This window comes from Rhincodon typus, chromosome 4, assembly GCF_021869965.1.
Source record: "Rhincodon typus isolate 14 chromosome 4, sRhiTyp1.1, whole genome shotgun sequence".
Taxonomy (NCBI): Eukaryota; Metazoa; Chordata; class Chondrichthyes; order Orectolobiformes; family Rhincodontidae; genus Rhincodon; species Rhincodon typus.
In genome coordinates, this window is record NC_063335.1 from 84,790,740 (window position 1) to 84,814,834 (window position 24,095).

At 42.6% G+C, this 24,095-nt stretch overlaps 2 protein-coding genes across 13 annotated transcripts in view; one reads left to right on the forward strand and one right to left on the reverse strand.

Moving 5' to 3' along the window:
- The window catches only part of LOC109911501 (RNA-binding protein 12-like), a 137,554-nt gene extending 136,217 nt beyond the window's left edge, over nucleotides 1-1,337 (reverse strand). For 5 of the 12 annotated variants that reach the window (XR_007261873.1, XR_007261872.1, XR_007261871.1 and 2 more), the window contains exon 1: nucleotides 932-1,337. The gene's annotated coding sequence lies outside the window, so the exon portion shown is untranslated. The remainder of the gene's footprint in view (nucleotides 1-931) is intronic. The other 7 variants (XR_007261869.1, XR_007261866.1, XM_048595459.1 and 4 more) reach the window with 3 other exon arrangements.
- Nucleotides 1,296-23,725, forward strand: LOC125482889. Its single transcript, XM_048595464.1, has 5 exons — nucleotides 1,296-1,510; nucleotides 11,862-11,953; nucleotides 12,959-13,055; nucleotides 20,083-21,104; nucleotides 23,619-23,725. The coding sequence occupies exons 1-4, from the start codon at nucleotides 1,327-1,329 to the stop codon at nucleotides 20,565-20,567; spliced, it is 858 nt and encodes a 285-aa protein (XP_048451421.1). The 5' UTR covers nucleotides 1,296-1,326; the 3' UTR covers nucleotides 20,568-21,104; nucleotides 23,619-23,725.
- The last annotated feature ends 370 nt before the right edge of the window (nucleotides 23,726-24,095 follow it).

The following is a 24,095-nucleotide window of genomic DNA, read 5'->3' on the forward strand; positions in this document are numbered from 1 at the left end:
TCTTCTTCTTTCCTAGAAACGATGATAAAAATAATAATAATTCAAACATTCTGAGAAACTGGCCAGTGTTATCAAACAATGCTTAATGCCAAACTACTCAAGGCAAATGATCAAAAGTTTGATGAAAGATTAAGTCAAAGATTTAAGTTTTGATAAGCGTTTTGAGCAGTATGAAATGGTTGAGAGGCTCAGCAGGGAATTCAAGAGCTTAGTGCCTTCAACTCAGTGGATTCAAATAAAGGAAGTGTATCAAAAACGCTTCAATGCTTTTCCAGATCAAAATCACAGACTATACACATGTCGATCATTAGCGATTAACACAATTAAGACCGATATGTAATACAGCCTTTTCCTTTGAAAAGCCGTTTCTGATTCAGATATGCTTATTTGCTCGGAAAACTGCATTCAAAAATCACTTTAGCGCGTTTGGTAATAGAGCCAAATAGATAAGGAGGGTTCCTGACAACATTATCGGGAACTGTTCAAACTCATACCATACTGAAAGAAATAAATCTAAGCTCAAACGTCCCCCATGTAAAATCGTTTAAGTGTTTTGTTTCCCAACCCCCCAATATTTTTAAGTCTTCGTTTGTTTAAATCGCAGGTCGTCGAGATAAAACAGTGGGACAATTCAGGTCAAAGGTGGAGCAGGCGTAGGTAACCTCTGCAAGGATTCAATTTATTCAGGACGCAGCCCGCTCCACGTGAACAAAAATTTTTGTGCCGGCGGGAGCTGCAAGCCAAAGAAGAAAACCTAAGCGGCAATAAGGTAAGTGGCTGGGCCTGCAGTTTTACTACATCCACTCTCCAAACTCCCCCGCCCCAGTTCGGACTCGCTCCTCTCCAGCAAAGGCCCGGTTTCTCTACCCGACCCGGAGGAGGGAAAAACGCCCGCCGCCTCAGCATACGACCGCTGCTTTCCAACACCCACCCCTTTGGAAGGACAGAAAAAGCCAGGTTAAAAGGGAGGCAGTAACCTGTCTACACCGACCAACTGACCCGCCGCCGTCGCCGTCGCCTGGTCTCTTAGCCACCGACACGATGGCGCTTCCGCCGCCTCCGGAGAGAGAAGTCCTGACAGTTCTGTATTCAAATATAATAAATCAAAACCCCATTCCTTGGGCAAAGTCACAGTCGATTGAGGTTCAGAACTCTACAGTATGGTTTGCCGATTTAAGTCGATTTTTTTTTATCTAGACCAGTGATTAATCGTTCTTTTTTTCCAGTGGAGTTATTTTGAAGCAGGGAGCTGTCAGGACCTGCTGCCTGCCCCGGTGTATTTTGGGAGAGCCGGAGGGCGGGGAGAAGAGACGGTTGGCTCTGGAAATGGCAATCGGGGAGGTGCTCCCGTCCTGGGTACTGTTGCTTCTCCTACAGCTACCGTCTATCCAGACTGTAATCCTCTCCATGCCTTTCCAAACCGCGAAACAGTGCACCAAGCGAGAGTATTTTGATATTTCCCGAATGGTGTGCAGGCCGTGTGGCGCCGACCAGCAGTCAAGTAGCGATGGTGGGTAAAACTTGTCGGATGGTATTTTGGGGCAGGGGGTGGTTGGTGCCTAGTAACAAGAAACAACTCCGCATGAGAAACGTTTGCAACGTAGCAGCAGGTAGGCTAGCGGAGAACGATTGGTTATTGTTGGTTGAGGAACCTACCCGACGACAAAAAAAACACGATCGCGGGGAAAGGCCGTTCAGCCCGTCATGCGCATACTATCTCATTAATTAAGCACCATTATTTGACGCCAGTCGCCTACTTTTTCTCACCTGGATCTTTTGGAGATGAAATTAGGACACTAGCAAAGGATGGTACTCTTCCAAAAAACGACAATTGATCATTTTAAGTTTGAGATTGATGGTGTTAGATCTCAGGTTGACAGCTGAGCACTCAGTCACGTATTTAACAAAGCTTTAGTACGCGACTTCTTAACTGCTGTTGTTGCGGCAATCTGACCTTGCATCCCCAGATCAGGTGGCCCAATATACACAGTGATCTTTTCCATTTCGGATGCAACTGCCAAATAGTAGGGCCTCCCAATGTTGGGGGGAGGGAGTGTGGGGTGGGCGGTGGTGTTAGATGACATTTTCAGGTAGCCAGCTGTGGCAGCAATGGTCAAATGCCCTTTCCCCTGTCACCATTGCCTTTCCCTTCACATTACCCCACACGCCATTGATTTGTGACAATTTTCTATCCTTGCCTGATTAAGGTCATGTGGGAAAATGTTTGAGAAGCACTATCATATCTAATGTTTAAACACTTCCCCCATACATGTACTTAATTTGTTTAGCGATGTCACAATGAAGGTGTGCATATGAATGAATGCTTCTTTAGCCTCAAGAGGCAAAATGGCTAGTGTATTCATTCGATTATTCATAACTGTCTTGAGGTGCCACATTTATTTTTCTTCTGCACTGGAGTCATGCACTGAGACCATGAGATGTAGGAGCAGAATCACAGACTTGTTATGGTACAGAAGGAAGCCATTTAGCTCATCATGCCTACTCTGGTTCTATTACATGGTGCCAATCCCCTGCTTTATTCCCACATCCCTGAATACCATTTTTATCCAAATAATCATCCAATATCTTCTTAAATACCTCAATTGAACCTGCCTACAATGCATTTCCAGGTAGTTCATTCCATATCTAAACTATCTGATAAAGTTTTTCTCACATCATCATTGCCTAGTTTGCATATCGCTTTAAATCTATGCCTTCTCATTCCTTTTTCTTTTACAAATGGGAACAGCTACTCCCCATTTGCTCTGTACAGCCCACTCATGATTTTGAAAACCTCTATCAGATTTCCTCCAGCCCCTTTCTCTTGAAGGAGAACACTGCAACTTCATCAATCTGCCCTCGTCACTGAAGTCTCTCATTCCTGGAACCTTGCTTATAAATCACTTCTCAACTCTGCTTTCCTGTTGTGTGCCATAGCTCTTCAGCTGTGGTTGAACAAGTGTTGTACAAGTTCAACATCACCTCCCTAGATCTTGTATTCTATGCGCCTGTTAATGAAGCCAAGAGGGCTGTATGCTTTATTAACTGCTCTCTTCACCTGTTCTGCCACCTTCAATGATTTGTGCACATAAACGCTCGGGTCTTTCTGCTGCTATCTCTTTTAGAATTGTAAGCCCTATTTCATATTGTTGTTCAATGTTCTTCTGACCAAAGTGCATCACCTCAAACTTCTCTGCAATGAACATTGTTTGCCACGTATCTGACCACTCCACAAATGTGTCATAGAAACATAGTAGATACAAGCAGGAGGAGGCCATTCAGCCCTTGAGCCTGCTCTGCCATTCTTCACAATCGTGGCTGATCATCCAACCCAATAGTCTAATCCTGCTTTCTGCCTTTGATCTCATTTGCTCCAAGTGCTATATCTAGTCGCCTCTTGAATGCATTCACTGTCTTGGCAGCAACTACTTCCTGTGGTAATGAATTTCCCTGGCTCACCACTCTTTGGGTGAAGAAATATCTCCTCTTCTCTGCCTAAATAGTTTACCCCGAACCCTCATACTGCAACCCTGGTTCTGGACACACCCACCATTGGGAACATCCTCCAAGCATCTACCCTGTCCACTCCAGTTAGAATTTTATAAGTCTCTGAGATCACCCCCCTGCGTTCGTCTGAACTCTAGCAAAAACAATTCCAACCTAGTCAATCTCTCCTCATATGTCAGACCCACCATCCCCGGAATCACCTTTGCTGCATTCCCTTGAGAGCAAGAGCATCCTTCCTCAGAAAAGGAGACCAAAACTACACACAGTATTCTAGGTGTGGCCTCAGCCTGTAAACTGCAATAACACATCTGCTCCTATACTCAAAACCTCTTGCAATGAAGGACAACATACCATTTGCCTTCGTTACCACCTGCTGCACGCTTACCTTCAGCCACCCTGATGTTACCACCCTGGTGTCAGGGTCAAGGATGTCACAGAGCAGTCACAAGACATTTTTTAGAGGGAGGGTGAACAGCAAGAAGTTACGGTCCACGTTTGTGTTAATGACTTAGGTAGGAAGGAGGGTGTAGTGAAATTGGAATTTAGGGAGCTATGTAGAAAGTTAGCAAGCAGGGCCACAAATGTAGCCAAATCTAGATTGCTCCCAGTGCCACGTGCAAGCAAGTACAGAAATAGGAGGATAATGTGTGGTTGGAAAGGTATAAGAGGAAGGGCTTTAGATTCTTGGGACACTGGGACAGCCTCTGGGAAAGATGGCACCTGTACAAGCCTGACAGATACTATCCAGATCTTGGTGCATTTGAACATGGACTGCTTTAGTATCTGAGGAGTCACAAATGGTGCTGGAATTGGGAAATCATCGAATATCCCCACTTCTGACCTTGTGATGGAGTGAAGGTCATTGAGAGGCAGCTGAAGATTGTTGGGCCCAGCACACTACCCCGAGGAATTCCTGCAGAGATCTCCTGTAGCTGAGATGCTTGACCTCCAACAACCATGACCATCTTTCAATGTGTCAGGTATGACTCCAACCACCAGAGAGTTTGCCCCCGATACCTAGTGATACCAGTTTTGCTAAGGTTCCTTGGTGTAAAGGTCTGTCATTCTCACCTTCGCTCCAGAATTCAGCTCTTTTGTCCATGTTTGAACCAAGGCTATAATGAGGTCAGGAGCTGAGTGTCCCTGGTGGAACCCAAACTGGGCATCACTGAACAGTTTATTGCCAAGCAACCTAGTTTAGAATTAGGTTTATTGTCATGTTTTCAAGTACAATGAAAAGTTTACAATTTCGCCCCACATGGTGCCATCTTAGGTGCAAAGTACATTATATTGTACAGTTAGTGTAAGTTACCAAAGATAAGAAAGAAAGTTAAAAAGATAAACAGTATAGTTTTTCTATAAAGGGCCTGCAGTAGATCAATGAAGGGGGCTTCTACACTTGGTCTGACTGGGCTCAGAAGCAGTCGACTGCCTGCACTGGTCCCCAGTCCTAGAACTGTCCCTGCTCCTCACTGGAACACTAGCTGTCCCGCGTCCCTGGGGCCTCCAGCCCACTAACCGACCCCTATTGCACTATTGAACGCACCTTCCATTACTTTACTGATGATCGAGTGTAGACTGTTGGGCGTTAATTGGCCGGATTAGACTTGTCCTGCTTTTTATGTATAGGACATGCTAGTGCAACTTTCCACATTGTCGGATAGATGCCAGTGTTGTAACTGTACTGGAACGGCTTGGTTAGGGAAGCAGCAACCTCTAGAGCACAAGCCTTCAATACTGTTGCCGGAATGTTGTCAGGGCCCGTAGTCTTTGCAGTAGCTAGTGACTCCAACCATTTCTTGATATCTCGTGGAGTGAATTGAATTAGCTGAAGACAGGTATCTATAACGCTGGAGACCACTGGAGGAGTTCAAGATGGATCGTCCATTCGGCACGTCTGGATGTAGCTTCTGTAAAAGCTTCAGCCTTATCTCTTGCACTGATGTGCTGGGCTCTTCCATCATTGAGGATGGGGATATTCATGGAGCTGCCTCCTCCAGTAAGTTGTTTAATCCTTCACCACCATTTACGTCTGCATGTGGCAGGACTGCAGAGCTTAGATCTGATCAGTTGGTTGTTGGATCGCTTAGCTCTGTCTGTCACTTGCTGCTTATGCATGTTTGGTGGCTTCATCAGGTTGAGACCCCATCTTCAGGTATGCCTGGTGTTGCCCCTGGCATGCCCTTCTATATTCTCCATTGAACCAAAGTTGATTCCCTGGCTTGATGGCAGTGGTTGAGTTCTGGGCCATGAGGTTACAGATTGTGCTCAAGTACAATTCTGTTACAGTTGATGGCCCATAGCACCTCATGGATGTCCAGTCTTGCATTGCGTGCTCTGCTCAAAGTCTGAGAGACAATAAGGACTGCAGATGCTGGATGCCAGAGTCTACAGGTGTGAGGCTGGAAAAGCACAGCAGGTCAGACAGCATCAGAGGAGCAGGAAAGGCTGAAACCCTTCGACAGTACTGTGGAGGGGGAGGGGAGCCCAAAAATAAATAGAGGGAGGAGGATGGGGGCCAGGGGAAGGGAAGGAGACATGGTGATAGGTGGATACAGGTAGGAGGTTATTGTGATTGTCAGTGGGAAGGGTGGAGCGGGTAGGTGAGTAGGAAGGTGGACAGTTTAGGTCAGGTCAGGGAAGTGAGGAGGGGGTGGAGGGATTTTGAAGCTGGTGAAGTCAATGTTGAGGCCATTGGGCTGTAAGCTCCCAAGACGAAATATCAGGTGGTGTTCCTGCAGTTTACATTTGGCCTCACTCTGACAGTGAAGGAGGCCAAGAATGAACAGGTCATCAGGGAAGTGGGAGCGGGAATTAAAATGCATGGCAACCGGAAAGTTAAGTTGTTTGATGCTTGCAGAGTGCAGATGCTCCGCGAACCGTTCCCCAATTCTGCATTTGGTCTCCCCGATGCAGAGGAGACCACATCGGGAGGAATGGATGCCATAGATCAGGTTGGGTGAAATGTAGGTGAATCTCTGCTGGATCAGGAAGGATTGTTTGGGGCCTTGGACAGAAGTGAGAGGGGACGTATGGGGCAGGTGTTGCTCCTCTTATGGTTGTAGAGAAAGATACCGGGTGTGGTGAAGAAATTGGTGGGTAGTGCTGATGAGGGACTTGCTGAATGAACGGTCCATGCGGAAAGTGGACGGGTGGGGAGGGAAATATCTTTTTGGTGGGGTCTGATTGTAGGTGATGGAAATGTCGGAGGATGATGCCTTGGATTCGGAGGTTGATGGGGTGGTATGTGAGGACTAAGGGGACTCTATTGTTATGGTTGTTGGGGGGAGGGGGTTTGAGGGCAGAAGTGCAGGAAATGGAGGAGATGTGGTTGAGGGCCCGTGAAGTAGGAGGATATCTATGACGGACTGGAGTAGAACTCCTCATCCTGGAAGCAGATGTGTCAGAAACAGAAGAATTGGGAGCGTGGGATAGCATTTTTTCAGCAGGGTAGGTGAGAGGAGGTGTGGTCGAGGTAGTTGTGGGAGTCAGTGGGTTTGAAATGGATGTCGGTGGTGAGTCGGTTTCCAGAGATGGAGACGGAGAGGTCCAGGAACAGGAGAGAGGTGTCAGAAATAGTCCAGGTGAATTTGAGGGCAGGGTAGAAGGTGCTGGTGAAGTTGACGAACTGCTCGTGTTCCTCGTGGAAGCACGAGGCCACACCGAAATAGTCATCGATATAGCAGAGAAGGAGGTGAGGGATGGTGTTGGTGTAGTTGTGGAAGAGGGACTGTTCCACAAATCCTACATAGAGGCAGGAATAGCTCAGGCCCGTGCGGGTGCCCATAACCACCCCTTTGGTTTGTAGGAAGTGGGAGGAATCGAAGGAAAAATTTTTGAGTGCGGACCAGTTCAGCCAAGCAAATGAATGGTGTCAGTGGAGGAGGACCTACAGGAGAGGAAAAAGTGGGGGCCTTTTAAGTCCTCCATGGGGGTACAGGGACTGTACGTCCATGGTGCAGATGAGGTGTTGGGGGCTGGGAATTCCACTTTGTGGAAAAGGTGGAGGGCGTGGGTTGTGTCCGACTGTAGGCAGGGAGTTCCTGGACTAAAGGGCTAAGAATGGAGTCGAGGTAGGAGGAGATGAGCTTGGTAAGGCAGGAGCAGACGAAGACAATGGGTTGACTGGGACAGCTACGTTTATGGATTTTGGGTAGGTGATGGAAACAGGTGGTGCGGGGTTGGGGAACCACCAGGATAGAGGCTGTGGATGGGAGATCTCTCAAGTGCTGAGGTTGTCAATGGCCTGGGAGATGATGGCTTGGTGATCATGGTCAAGGGGACGGTAGGAGGAGGTGTCAGAGAGTTGGTGTCTGGCCTCAGCGATGTAGAGTTCAGTTTGCCATACTACCACCACGCCCTCCCCCACCCTGTTGTCTGTGGAGCGAAGGGAGCAGAGGGCTGTGCGTTCCAATGGGAAAAGGTCAGAATAAGTGAGAGGGGTGGAGAGATCCAAGGGATTGATGTTATGGCGGCAGTTTGAGATAAAAAGGTCGAAGGAGGGTAGGAGACCAGAAGGGGGTGTCCAGGAAGATGGAGTTTGCTGGAGGTGAGAGAAGGGGTCATTAGAGAGTGGATTGGATTCCTGTTCAAAAATAGGCGCGGAGGCAGAGGCGGTAGAAAAAGAGTTCGACATCATGGCGTGCGTGGAATTCGTTTGTGGGTACAGGAGAACGTAAGTGAGTCCTTTGCTGAGGACTGACTGTTCAGCCTCAGTGAGGGGGAGGTCTGGGGCTGGGTGTAGAGCTGGAGTGGAGCTAACTTACAGAACCTGCGGGAAACCATTCTATCTCCGCCACCTTCAAGCCAAAGCTACCCCAACCAAAATCATTGAGCTGCAGTACGCAGATAATGCTTGCATATGTTCAGTCTCAGAGGATGTACTCCAAACTATCGTCAGCACCTTTACAGAGGCATATGAGAGCATGGGTCTCACCTTGCATATCTGCAAGAAGAAGATCTTCCGCTAACCTGACCTGGCATTGTAGAGCGAATTGCTGATCAAGATTCACGGGGAGGCCTTAGAGAACGTTCGCCACTTCCAATACCTTGAGTGTCCTGTCGGCCAAAGCAGCTCTTGATGAAAAGATCCAGCGCCTGCAGTGTGCTGGCGCAGCCTTCAACCACCTAAGGAAAAGGGTGTTCGAGGACAACAACATAAGATCCAACACCAAGATCATGGTTTACAGAGCTGTGGTGGTTCCTGCCATCCTGTATGGCTCTGAGACGTGAACTGTCTACAGCAGACACCACAAGACACTGGAACAGTACCACCAACACTGCCTGTGCAAGATCCTACAAATCTACAAAGAAATGCACACCAACAGCAGTGTCATCGAGCAGGCTAATATCCCCAACATCAAGGCACTGACCACCCTTGATCAGCTGTGAAGGTCTGAGCATGCTGTCTGCATGATGGACACAAGACTCCCCACACGGTGCCCTACTCCCAGTTTCAAAACAGCAGATCCCCAAGTGGCAGAGGAAGCCCGTTTAATGGTACCCTCAAGGCCTCACTGGTGAAGTGCGATATTCCCACAGATACCTGGGAATCACTGGCCCAAGACCATCCAAAGCAGAGGAGGAGCATCCAAGAAAGTATCAAGCACCTCGAGACTTGCTATCAGGAAAAAGTAAAAGCTAGACGAAAACAGCGAAAGGAGAATACTACCATACCAATGTATGTCAGTTATGTCTGGTAGCCAGTATTGGATGCAGACGTAGCCACATTAGTGAGACAATGCCCAGATTGCCAACAAGGACAAAAATTACTGCCAGCAGCTTCCCCACATTCGTGGTAATGGCGGGGTAAACCCTGGACTCAGTTACACGTTGACTATGCAGGCCATTTCACGGGCTCAACATTCTTAGTCGTTGTGGACACCCACTCACAGTGGTTGGATGTGCGTAGAGTTTCATTCATCAAACGCGGGGACAGCGATAGCGAAGCTGAGAGCATCTTTTGCTATACACATGCTCCCGGAAGTGTTGTTCACAGACAATGGGCCATCATAGACCAGCAGAGAATTTAAGTATTTCCTAAAATCAAATGTCATTTGGCATATAGACTGAGCCGATTGGAAATCTGTATAAGGATGTGGACATCAGCACAGATGTGACCAGCTTCAACCAAAAACAGCAAATGACTCACAAATGAAGACATTGGAAAGTTATCATTGAAGTTTGGCCCAACATGATTAAAAAAAGGTAGCAGGCCTTCATGGATGATTTTGGCCTTTCAGAAAAAAGCTTGGTATCTGGAGATACATAATCTTCAAAGGAAAACAAGTACTTGTACTCATAGCTTTTTCTGCTAGGACATGTCACAACTGCACCAAAGACAAAATCACATGGAGCAGCTGAGATGGCTGGCAATTCATCACTGATCCCTGGCCAATAGAATAGTTAGTGAAGATATGTGACGCATGTCAAAGCCACCAGCCATAGCATCATAGAGAACCTCAACATCTGCATGAGATTGTTTCAGTCTCTTGATCCAAAATCACCACTGGTCTTGTAGACAGTTTTATTGTAGTTGTTGATTATTTCTCCAAATTTCTAATTGTAAGCCAGGTTTAAAAAAAGAACTCTTCAAGCTCAACAGTGGCAGACATACTGACTGCCATATTTAGTCTGTTTGGTATAGCTGAAAAAAACATTTCTGACATTGGGCCAACAGATTTTCAAGGATATGTGTGCCAAATGGGGCATGAACCATGTGACTTCTTCACTATATTACCCTAGATCAAATTGCCTTGCCGAGCAAATGGTTCACACCATTAAATTAATTATTCTATAGTTTAGGACAACAAAACAAAGTTTTTGTGTGGCTTTGTTACAACTCAGCTATCTCTCTGAATATGGGATTAACATTGCCACGTTGGCTTTGGTTCAAGTCCCATCTGCTCCAGCAGTGTGTGATAACACATCTGAATAGAATGATAAAGAATACCTTGCTCTGAGTCTGGATTCACAGATAGACAAGACAGGACAAAGAAAGCAAGACAACAAGGTGCAGGGCTGGATGAACACAGCAGGCCAAGCAGCATCATAGGAGCAGAGAGGCTGACGTTTCGGGCCTAGACCCTTCATCAGAAAAAAGCAGTTTGCCTTCCCTAAATAACTTATGGAGTCTTTAAGGGCAACCCTTTTACTCTAGTTGTATTCAGAAAACTGAATTTGAACACGTCTTCAGATTATTGCTCAAACTCTCTTGATTCATAGTCCAGTAGAAGTCAGTAAACTACAGTACCATTAACTACTGTAATGTAAGTACCATGAGGTTAGGAAGCTAGTTTAAATTTTAATTTAATGCTGGTGGTGGGCGAGCTACCTGATAGTCATGACTACAGATCCCACTGTAACACATTGTAAAATTTAGCTTGTACTTTAAAAATAACTATGATAATCACTGAGCTTGATTAAAAGGGCAGATTTTGAGAAATTTATAAAAGTGGGGATAAATTAAGGGTAAGCGCTCTAGAGAGGAGAACCAAGGTGGCTGAAGGCTCTGCCTCAAATAGTGGGTGAATGGACAGCAGAATGAAAAACTTTGAGGAAGGTTTGTAAATTCAGTGGGACTGGTACAGTCGTCATGGTGGAAGAGTGTAAATTACAATTTGACAACTTCACATAACTAACATTAAATGTAGATATGGAAATCTATCATGGAAATATAGGAATTAGGAGTGAATGATTTTAAAATGAGAAGTGAAATACATCTACATGCCTGAAGCTGCGCTAAAGCCCATTTGCCCCAAATAGGGCACTTCATCTTAACGCTCCTCCTACTGGAGCCATACCACTGCCACAGCCACCCCCACCCACCCTGCCACCTCCTAACCCCACATTCTTCTCAGTAACCCCCTGTACAATGCGAAGGACTTCAACTAGGAAAATAAGTGAATAATTTGTGTCTGTGCACACTTTCTGAACACAATACTTCTTTTCCTGGTTTACATTTTTGGCAACTTGTCTCAATTATAATTTACATTTCCACATTTGCAAGAAAAACTACCAATGTAAAGTTGTCATACTACAACTATACTTCAAAGCAGGTACGGGACTTCAGCTTTAGACTCCAGTACCTTATCAGAGAAAAGCTTCCATGTTCTGTCAAATAACCCTAAGTTTTGCAATAAATAATAAAAAATTAAAATATTACAAACCATAAAAAAGTGACTTTAAGAAAGAGACTGAAGCTTGCTTGTGTGTTATACTTCGTGTATATACTGCCTGCTGATTCCTGTTCACCTTAACAGTAAATTGGATCGTGATTCCCATATGCTTTGCCATAGAAGTTTGTCTTTTGTGTAGCTTTTGGTTTGACCAAAAACTTTATTATCTTCTTTCAGGTACATCGTGTGTGTGTCTTCCTGGTTACAAATTAGTCTCGAACAATGGTGGGCCTTTCATTAAATGTAAAAAATGCCCTGCTATATATTCAGTAAGTAAATCACTTCACTATTTTATCTGAACTCTGATGTTTTGTACTAATTTTTAATTCTGCCTTGATGTCAAGCACAGTTGATCCCTCTTCACCTGTGGAATTCAGATCATTTTTTAATGTGCGATCCAAGGCCGTAATAATGTCTGGAGCTGAATGTTAGAACTCGAGTTAAACATTGATGAAGAGGTTGTGGTTGAGTAAGTGGTGCTTGACAACACTATCAACAACTCCTTTCAACAGTTTGCTGATGATCAAGAACAGACCGATTGGGTGATTGGTCAATTTGACTTACTTTTTGGCATTGTACGTGTCTTGGCAATCTTTGTTATTGTCAGGTAGATGCCTGTGTAGTAACTGTACTGCAACAGCTTGGCCGGGGAGATGGCTAGTTTTAGTGCACAGTTGTCAATTCTACAGCTGCAATGTTGCCTGTCCCACAGTTTTTGCTGTGCCCTGCATGTTTAGCCGTTTCTGGATAGGATATGGAGTGAGTCTGAAGATTGGAATCTATTATAGCGTAAGAGGAAGTCTCAGCAACTAATCTGTATGTAATTCATAATCACTTTAGGTACTGCTGGTTGGACTCCTTCATGCTGATTAATGCATGTCCAGCTGTGTGATGTTTTAATACATGGTATAGGTTTAAATGGAGGTTCAAAATGACAGTGCAAGAGTCAAATCAACATGATGGTGCCTGTACCAGCCCCTTTAGAAGTATTATATCTGGAACGTTTCCTAGTGTGCAAACAATTTTTGTATCTGAAGAGGCCTTATAGGTTCAAAAACAGGTACAGAGCCCATTTTTGTTCTCCATAAAAAAACTATCCTAAAAGAATGGAAGTATGGAAAAGGCAAGACATTTAAGGAGGAATTTCTGGAGTGTAAGGCAAAAGCAAAGTACATGTATAAATTCCATGAATGTATTTTAATTTCATATTTTTCTCATGGCTGTATAATTGTTAAAATGTATTTTAGTAATTATTATAATTCTTTATTTTCAAGGCAGTCACCCAAGATGGATGGAGCTGTATTAGATGTCCTCCAGGTGCCATTGTAGATAATCATGGAAAATGTCAGTGTCCAATGGGATATATCCTGGGTATGTGCTGCATTATGGTACTGTGAGACAGAGATATGTTTACTCTGTGCTAATATTAGGAAGTAAAACACGGTTTATTTTTCTTCCTTGAAAAGAAGGAAAGTTCCAGAACATTGTGCTAATGAAATTGAGACTGCTAATTATTATGGAATTAAACTTCAGCAGCTCTGAAAGTCCATTGTTGGCATCAGCAGCTCTTTGTCATATAGAATACATTTGATGCTTCACTTTTCTCCAATGTCATCTGTGAATAAAAATGTTTTACTGCATAACTGTTGATTCTTTCGTTGCCACACAGATTGTCACATCATAGTATTGATGATAATCTGATTGAGGTGTGGTACCTATTTCCTCAATTAAGGCATCCCATCTGGTTAATCTTCCACTACTTACCTTGTCAAGTCCATCACAATGTCTATATGGTGCTTATCATCAAATCTCACCCTGGCTGACCCCCTGCACTGCTGACATTTTCTCCTGGCTTCACCCCTCACCTCTTACATGAAATCATCATTCTCTACCACCTTCCAAAGTACAATAAAAATTCCCTCCCTTATCCTCTACACGGAAACACTTCTCATCCTCAGTGATTTCTACATCCTCTCATCCTCACCATGTTCACGAATATAAGAATTAGCAGCAGGAGTAGGTTATTTGGTCCCTCAAACCTGCTCTGCAATTCAATAAGATTATGGATTATCTATCTGATTGTGACTTCAACATCGCATTCTCATTTACCAGTGATAATCTTTGACACTATTGTTAGTGAAAAAATCTGTGTTCTCTTTCCTCTGGATCATCTCAAAATTCCATGTAAATTCTCCAATCCATATTTATGGCCACTCACATGGACCTGCTACTCTGTGTTATCAATAACAATAAAGTCAACTCTGGTTTTTTCCATATATCACCAGATTCCTTTTGTCTCCCTCCATACCCCCATTACCCTTAAAATGTATCCAACGCTTGAAAAAGACTTGCTGAATTCACTTAGAACTACATTTTCAAATTTCCAATTATCTGCCTTTGCTCTTCCATGCATTACAGCATTTCTTAGCTACTAATTTGTTGAACCACACACTCGCCACCATGTTGCACAATAGACCCAACAAAACCATTCCCCACTCTCTCGTCCTGCTACACTCCTAATGTCTATTTCTTTAAATCTAAGCAATAAAGACTTGAAAGGATACATCACACAAATGGTTTTGCATCCATTACTAAATATGATTGGAGCTCATAAAGTGCTATAAGGTCCTGCTCTTTTTTTTTGTGAAACTGATAATAATTATTGGATCACCCTGGAATGCTAAAATAACCCCCTGCTATCTTTTCTCTTCTGCTCACAGTCTTAGTAAACCACTCACCCCTGTCTCCTCCATCAAAACTTCTAACAATAAGTGCAAAATGCTCATGAGCGATTTTGTCTGAGTTGGATAGCTTTTAATCAACTGCCTCTATTGTGTCTAAGCTAGTTCATCAGTTCAAACTTACTGTAAAGGTTTCCATTTTCCTGTCCCTGAACTTGTTGCTCAATTTTTCTCCCATCTCCCCCCAACTGTCTCTGAACTCTGAACTCTGTTGACGTATTTTGACAACTGCTGACCACTTAACTTACCCTCTTGGTCCTCATACTAGCCAGTTTTGTTCTCTTTCTTTAGGTGTTGTCCCTCTCCTTGATATCTGATATCGTCACTTATCTCCTCAAAAAACCCTTGATTCCATCACTTGCAAACAATGACACCCCCTCCATCTCCATGTTCCCTTTCCTATCTAGTGTCTGTGAACTTATTGATGCTTCCTAAACCCGTGTCCACCTTTCTCAGAACTCTAAGTTTAAATTTGTCCAATCAGGTTTCCATCCCTGCCATAGTATCAAAATGGCTCTTATCAATGTTGTAGACTGGAGCAAAGGGTTCATTCTTATCTATCTTATAGCTGGCGCATCATTCATTGTCTTTTCTGCCCACTACTGTTTCTGCGAAACATAACCTCCCAAAGTGCTTCACAAGAGTATTATAAAGCAAAATATCACCACCTTCTCAAGGGCAATGAGAGATGGGCAGTAAATGCTGCCTTAGCAAATGATGACCACATCACATTAACAGATTAAAAACGTATGGCCCCAGGCTACAGGTGGAAATATTGGTCAGATGACCAAAATCTGTTATAAGATAAGAGTATATTAAAGGATGAATGAAAGGTAGAGAAGTGGGGAGGTTTGGAAAAGGGGTTCCAGTTGCTGGTCCAGACACAGCTAACGGCATGGTCAGCAATGTTGAATTGGTTAAAACAGGAGATATTCTTGAGGTTGTAATTAGAAAAGTTAGATTTTCCAGGAGATTGTGTGGCGGGATGAGATTACAAAGTTAGGCAGATGTGAGGCCATGATAGGATCTGGAAAACTAGGATGGCAACTTGAAAATCAAGACATTGCTTGACCTAGAACCAATGTAGGTCAGCTCTAGAAAAGAGTGAACAATTAGCAAGGTAGTCTGGTTTCTGCTTCTACTTTAGTTGTGTTACGACAGACTAACTAATGTCCATGTTCGACTAACATTTATATGGGTAACCAGAAATCTGCTGAAGAAATGGTAATGCTGATAATGAAAGCTTTCAAATGAAAATAATCTAAAGATATGTCTCGAAGATTTCAAGTTATGCAGCTGTGACAATTTCCTTTGGCAGCTTGTTCCACTGAGGTAAAAGCAAAACACTGCAGATGCTGGAAATCTGAAATGAAAACATAGTGCCAGAGAAACTCAGCTGGTCTCATTTGTGGAGTGAGTAACAGAGTTAATATTTTGGGTCGGTGCATTAATTCTGTCTGTCCCTACAGATGCTGCAATACCTGCTGAGTTTCTCCAGCACTTTATGTTATCGTTACACTGCAGTTTTGCCCTTGAGAAGAAAGATTGTTGATACATGGTCTTGGAAATAAATGGTCTTAGTAGGTTACGTGGATAGTTACTTTATGTTTTGTCATTGCAGGAGGGTACTAGGTACTTGTGTTTCTCAATTCCCACCAGTCTATTCCATACTTTATTGATCATGATACTTTACTACCTCTGTTGCTGTAGTGATTCCCATTTCAAATTTCTAATCAAGTATGCCAGCGGAAGTGGTAGAGGTGGGCACAATTACAACATTTAAAAGGCATTTGGACAGTTACATGGATAGGGAAGGTTTTGAAGGGTGTGGGCCAAACACAGGCAAATGGGACTAATTCAGTTTAGGAAACCTGGTCAGCATGGAAGAGTTGGACCGCAGGGCCAACTCTTCCATACGGGGCTGAATGACACTACGTGGTGTTGGTCTCCTTGCCATCCTGATTTGTGCAGCATGTCTTTTATCACGTCAATTTATTTATATTTCACACCATATGGGAATCCCACACACCATTTGATTTTACCGGTTTGGACAAACAAATTTCATAAGCCACACCTCAGTAATATTTTTGTTCCAATACCAAAAATTCATAAAAGTTAAAGATTTTAATTGGAGTAAAGCAAATTTTAATGAGACAAGACCTTTCAAAAGTTCATTGGAGTGGACTGTTCACAGGTAAAAGGACGTCTGACAGGTGGGAGGCTTTCAAGAGTGTGATGACGAGAGTTTAGAGGCATTATGTTCCTGTTAGAGTGAAGGGTAAAGCTGGTAAAGTTAAGGAACACTGGATGAATAAAGATATTGAGGTTCTAGTCAAGAATAAAAGAGAATCTTATTTTAGATATAGATAACTTGGTTTAATTGAATCTCTTAATCAATATAAATAGTGTAGGGGCATTCTTAAGAAAGAAATCAGGAAGGCAAAGAGGGGAAATGAGATAGCATTGGCAGATAAGATTAAAGATAATCCAGAGAAATGCTACAAATACATTAAGAGCAAGAGGTTAACTAGAGAGAGGGTAGAGCCCTTTATTGATCATGGATCATCATGTTTATGTTGAACCCCGGGAGATGGGAGGGATACCAAATGAATATTTTGCGTCAGTTTTTAACTGTGGAGGAAGAAATGAAGTCTAGAGAATGCATTCAAATAAAATTTGACGTTTTAAAAACAGTTCACATTACAGAAGAGGAAGTTCGGGAGGTCTTCGAAAATATAAAGGTGGATAAATCTCTGGGACCTGATCTAATGTATCCCAGAACATTGTGGGAAGTAAGGGAGGAAATTGCAAGACCCCTTGCAGAAATATTTCCATCATCTATAACTAAGGGTGAGGTGCCTGATGACTGGAAGGTGGCTAATGTTGTACCTTTGTTTAAGAAAGGTTGTAAGGAGAAACCGGGGAACTATAGACCTGTGAGTCTGACTTCAGTTATGGATAAATTGTTGGAGGTGATTATAAAAAGTAGGATTTATGGACATTTAGAGAGGCAAAAATTGATTAGGGACAGTCAGCATGGTTTTTTGCAAAAAAAATGTCTCTCAAACTTGATTGAGTTTTTTTTTGAGTAAGTTATCAAAAAGATTCATAATGGCACAGCAGTGGACATTGTTTACTTGGATATTAGTAAAGCCTTTGACAAGGTTCCGCATGGTAGACTAATTAGTAAAGTTAGGTCACGTGGGATTCAGGGTGAGCTTGCCAACTGGATACATAATTGACTTTACAGCAGGAGACAAAGTGGTGGTGGAAGGTTGCTTTTCGGACTGGAGGCCTGTCACCAGTGGTGTTCCACAGGGATTGATTCTGGGTCCTCTTTTGTTTTTCATTTATATAAATGATTTGCATGACAATATAGAAAGCATGGTTAGTAAGTTTGCAGATGACGCCAAAATTAGTGGCATAGTAGACAGTGAAGAAGGTTTTATACGATCACAAAGGGATCTTGATCAAATGGGTCAATGGATTGAAAAATGGCAGATGGAGTTCAATCTGGATAAATGTGAAGTATTGCATTTTGGTACAACAACAAGGGCAGGGCTTATACAATTAATGGTAGGGCCTTGGGTAGTATTGTAGAACAGAGGGACCTAGATGTTCAGGTACATAATTATTTGAAGTTTGCGTCGCATACAGACAGGGTGGATAAAATAACGTTTGGCACGCTTGCCTTCATTGCTCAGTCCTTTGAGTATAGGAGTTGGGAAGTCATGTTGAGATTGTACAGGACATTGGTGAGGCCTCTTCTGGAATGCTGTCTCCAGTTCTGGTTCAGAAGAGATTTACCAGGATGTTGCCAGGTATGGAATGTTTGAGTTATAAAGGAAGGCTGGATGGGACTTTTTTCAACTGGAGTGTAGGAGGTTGAGAGATGACCTGATAGAAGTTTATAAAATAATTTAAGGGTATAGATAGAGTTAATGTAGTTGTCTTTTCCCAAGGATGGGAATTTCAAGACTACAGGGCATATTTTTAAGGTGAGAGGAGAGATGTAAAAAAGACGTGAGGGCAAAATTTTTACACAGAGCATGGTTCACATATGGAATGAACTTCCTGATAAAGTGGTGGATGTGGTACAATTACAATGTTTAAAAGACATTTGGATAAGTATATGAATAGGAAAGGTTTGGAGTGATATGGGCCAGGAGCAGGCAGGTTAGGTTAGTTTAGTTTGGGATTATGTTCAGCATGGACTGGTTGGACCGTAGGGTCTGTTTCCATGCTATGTGACTCTATGACTCTAAATACAAGAATCCTAATGAATGTGGAATCCCCATTGAAGATGGTTTTCAAGCTAAACCCTCAAGTATGATTGTGCATCTATCTGTTGGAGAATTCGATTAAAGAACTTAGAGCTATTGAATGCCATCTCCCACTTATCCTCCCATGTTTGTATTTCCAGAAGATCATCTTGCATCTTCCCCTAATTCATAAACAACACAGTCATCTACAAATAGTTACACCTGTTTTTTAAATTGTTTGGAAGACCACTTACATATGGCAAAATGTATAAAGGTCGCAAGACAGTACCCTGGGGCGCTACTTAAAATCCATCCCTAGGAAAGGATACTTGTCCATTGCATAGCACTCTTTGATAAGAAATGCCAGATCAAATTTAATAATATGGGAACCAGATTGAGAAGCTGGCTGGTGAACAGTATAATGGGAATAAAGTCTTTAACAGTTCACTTCTGAAATTCACTGATCAATTTTTAGCCGGAGAAGTATGCAATTTCACAATTCTACTTAAGAAGCAGATCTAAAACTACAGGGTTTATTCTGATTCCGGTGATAACGCTTTGTGCTTATTGACCTGTCTATGTGTGCAAAGATGCCAGATGGAAAGCCATCTGAAATATTTTACATCATAGTCTTTTAATTCTCTGAGAATTAACGAGTGTTTGATCAAGGTGCTTTTTTTTCTCATGTTTGAAGAGAAAATTTCTTAAAGTTTTATACTTTCATATTTTAAACCATGTAATCAGCTTTGCATATCTGTGAGTATAAACAAATTTTTTTTGTTGTTTATTGGAGAAAGCTATATACAGATAAAGTATATAATTGACCATATTGGTAAGTTTTCACACAAAATCCAGAAACATGCAAAAGTAGGCATTTGGCCCATCGAATCTGCACTGTCATTCAATGAGATCATAGCTGATCTGGCAATCTTCCACTCCACTTTCCTGCCTTATCCCCATAACCCTTGAAAATGTATTATCTTGGCATTTCCCGTTATTGTTTCTCTTGCCTCAGCATTTAAGATGCTTATGTTTACTTTAACTACTTTGTTCTTTTTACATTTTAAAAAAGGCCTTTTATGGTATGTGGATGTCAATGCAAGGTCAGTATTTGTTACCAACCTCTAACTGCTCAAGAATGTGGTAGGAACTGGCTTAAACCAAAGCAGACTTACTGGCATTTATTAATAATGGTTTCTACATAGGAAGTCTACATTTAAAGTTGCCCCTTTTAGCATTGTTTGTCTTTAATGTTGGTAATTTATTAGGAACAGAAATCTTGTTGAATGTTGTGAGATATGTTTTATCATTGTTGACTACAGTATCTTACCTGAGCCAATTGGTGCCATTTTGCTGCAACCTCTTCCTCTGATTTGAGGCCTCTCCCTTCTGTAGCAGGAATTCAGTCACCCAGGGCCCAGATGACACACTGGAGCTGCAATCTGCCTCCTGCCATACAGCAGCTATCCCCATGTAAGGCTGTGCAGGCTACCACTACCTCTAGCACATTTCCAGAAACAACAGAACTGCCTTGGCTGAGTTGGACAGCCACCTCTCCATTTCCTTTTGTGGCCTGCTGGGTATTGACAATGATTGAATTTGGCAGCCCACTCCACTTGGTGCTATCTGGAACAGCAGACACCCCATATCTCTGTTGGCTTAACAAGACAGGAGAACCACTGAACTCCGTCCAGACCAGAGTGGCATCATCCTCTGCCTCCAGTGCTAACAACACCGATCAGCTCCCACATGCTGCCCGCCAGCCCAACCACAGTCTGCTTCAGAAAGCCCACAGTACAGCCACCAAAATGGAGGACACAGGGGCAGAAATACCAGAGAACCAGGCACAACTGACACATCACTGGCCAAAAGGACGGTAGAGGAAGGACAAGGCCCCTGTGGTCAAGCTTCCACAGGCCCAAAATTGTACATTCTAAATTGCCCCATAACTGGAGAAATCAGGCCAGACAGAAAATTAGCCAAACTAAATTAAACAGCAGCCAACAGCTATTGACTACAGAGAACAGTGGAAACCAAGACCAAAGAGATTATAAAGATTCAAGGCGAACCAGTTACATCCATTCTGAGGGTTGTGTACTGAAGAAGTGTCGATCAGACTTTCTGGCATCTTGACTTCCTGAGTACGTGCACTTTACACCTCCTGGTATGGCAACAGTGAAGGGTGTTGATGCAAGCTTATTGGATAATTTGAACCTAGCTCATGACTCCATTGGCCAAGCACCTTAGAACATTCTGGATGATCTGAGGTAAAGGGAATAAGAAGCTACACCTGAATGCCACCCTATCAGTGGAGACATATCCTGATCCACCATTGGAGCTACAACCACCTGGAGGGTGAGAGAGAGAGAGAAGGAGAAAGAAGATCTGCCCTGACCCCTGCACAACCCACCTTCAAGGTAGGACTTATACAGTTGATAGTAGGATCCTGGGTAGTATTGTAGAACAGAATGACCTAGGGGTTCAGGTGCGTAATCTTTTGAAAGTTATATCACAGGTAGACAGGGCAGTTAAGAAGGTGTTTAGCATGCTTGCCTTCATTGCTCAGACCTTTGAATGTAGGAGTTGGGAAGTCATGTTGAGGTTGTAAAGGACATTGGTGAGGCCTCTTCTGGAGTACTGTGTGTAGTTCTGGTCACCCTCCTATCAGAAGGATATTACTAAATTGGAAAAGGTTCAGAAGAGATTTACTAGGATGTTGCCAGGAATGGAGGATTTGAGTTATGAAAATTGGCTGGATTGGCTGGGACGTCTTTCACTGGAGTGTAGAAGGTTGAGGTGTGAGCTTATAGAGGTTTATAAAATCATGGGGGGCATAGATAACATGAATAGTGAGGGTCTTTTCCCGAGGGTAAGTGAGTTCAAAACTAGGGGGCATATTTGTAAGGGAGAGGAGAAAGATTTAAAAAGGGGGCAACACTTATGCAGTGAATGCTTCGTGTGTGGAACAAACTGCCGAAGAAAGTGGTGAATGCCAGTACAGTTACAACATTTAAACGACATTCGGATAAGTACATGAATAGGAAAGGTTTGGAAGGATATGTGCCAAACGCAGGCAAGTGGGACTGGTTTAGTTTGGGAACATGGCTGGTGTGGACTAGTTGGAATGAAGTGTCTGTGTCCATGCTGTATGACTATAAGAGCACCGGCCCTACTTCAGGGAAGAAGGAGATGCCAACGGCCCAGCTTAAATATGTGGATTGTTGCGGTAATATCCTTTCTCAGATAGAAAGAGATAAATAGACAGTAAATATTATGGGAATTTGGGAAATGGTCATGGTGATTTTAAGAAAGCATATTTTTGTTAATAAAATTGCAGATTCTAAACCAAATTCAACAAAGTGGCTTGGGTAAGGTGTTTTTAATAATAAACTGTTTGTGTCCAAAGCATTGATCACAACTCACAGCCAGTCATGAGGAGCAACCCCACTAAGGATGCAATGAGTTAGTTGTCTCCTGTCCAATGTGGTGCTGAGACTCGCATATCTGACACCTGTTTGATTTGGCACAGTGGAATTTGTGATCCTGTTATCAGTGTCAGTTTTAGTCAGTGAATAGATGTTATAGAGCACAGGAGATCATTCATTTTCTTTCTGCATGGATCCTCATTCTTTTCTGGGGCACAAGGGCCCCATTTACATTTACGTTATTACCTTAGTGCAGGCAGCCTTGGTCAGATGGTGGGTAGGCCTCTGTGTGGAAGAGGAACTCACACTTTCCTGGAATAGAACAGCCAGTGATGCATTACTAAACCTTAGGTACAATCCTTTGCTTTGACTTAAAATCTCTGACAGGTATGGGATATGGGGGTGTGCAATAATGCAGGTTAATTGGGGACCCTCTTGTGGCACAGTGGTAGCATCCCTACCCCTGGACTAGAAGGCAATTGTTCAAGTGCTACCTGCTCCAGAGAAGTGTAATAATACCTTTGAACAGGTTGATTAGGGAAAAATAGGTTAAATATTTCTTTTCATAAAAATTAAAACAGGCCAATTGATCTTCTGAGTTTGCAGTGAGTGATTGCCATCTGGGTGTCCTTCAAGTGTGGAACCTTTCTCCCCCAGAATATCCTAGTTGGGGTGAGATCTTCCTACCAGCTCCACAGCACCCTATTAGATTTCCCGCTTTACTTATGCAAAAACCTAAATCCTGGGAACCATGATTGCGTTAAAAACAACCCGCCCCATCCCTGAATGAAAGTGACTCCTGCTTCCAGGTCTGTTGCCGGACTACACTTCTTAATGGAAGATTTCTTTATACTTATTCGTGCAAATTCCTGGACTAATGAATCTTGATAGTGCTAAACTAACAATAATCATTCAGTTGCTACAGTTATGAACTTTGTTTCAAGTTTTACAGACAATATCAAATCTTAGAAGATAATTCGCTGCTAAATATGCTCACACCTAAAATACAATGGTGCGAAAGCAGTGGCTGAATCTCTTTGTTTCAAGTTTTAAAGAAATGCCAATAATATTTAACCTAAAATGAATTATTGTCAGTGTGTACATTGGCACTTCTAACAGGTGAGGCAATGGACTAAATGGTGAGTTTGAGCATCAGATTAGGAACACTGGATAACTTTATATTGGTAGCCATTACAAGCAGTTTAATCTGCTTGCTTTGTTGCACTCTACAGCTATGGTTAAAAAAAAATGTATTGTTCAACAGCACTAACTATATATTATGTTTTGCTGACAATGTTTAAACCTCTGGCTGTTGCATTAAAGGAGTATTATATTGTTGAACTGAGAGTTCTGTATTTGTGGGGTATTATTTATTGACTGCAACGTTGATAGGAAGCAGATATTTTTAAAGCTTGGATGAACTTTATCTGAATGTTCCAAACTATTTACACTCGAGAATATATTGCAATTAACACTGTTTAAAATGGAGTTTCTGTTTATTTTAAGTGGAAAGGCATCTTAATGGACCACCATTAAAAGAAGCACAGTGTGAACTATGTTATGATACTGCCCCATCTTTCTCTACGCCAGACTTTTCTGCAAAACTGTACGTAATCATTATCAACATTCTTATGTATTAGCAATGCAAATCTTTATCTTAAATATAATTTTAATTTTTTATGAATGTTACAGCTTGATTATTAATGGATGTGCTGTCCTTTTGCATGAATGTTGTCGGAAGTAAAATAAAAGTAAATGACCAATTGTTGACATTACTAAAACATGGCTGAAGAGAGAAGACAATTTCTAGTTTTCTGTTCAAGTTATATTTTTCAGTAAATCATATTGTGGTAGAAGGTCATTTATTTCTGGTTTTGAAAGTTGAAATTGCAATCCTTGACATGCCCACGCTGATTATGATGGAGCTTTGAGACCTGATTTGAACAATTGTAGTATAGCCCCGAGTAGATCCTATGTAGCTTT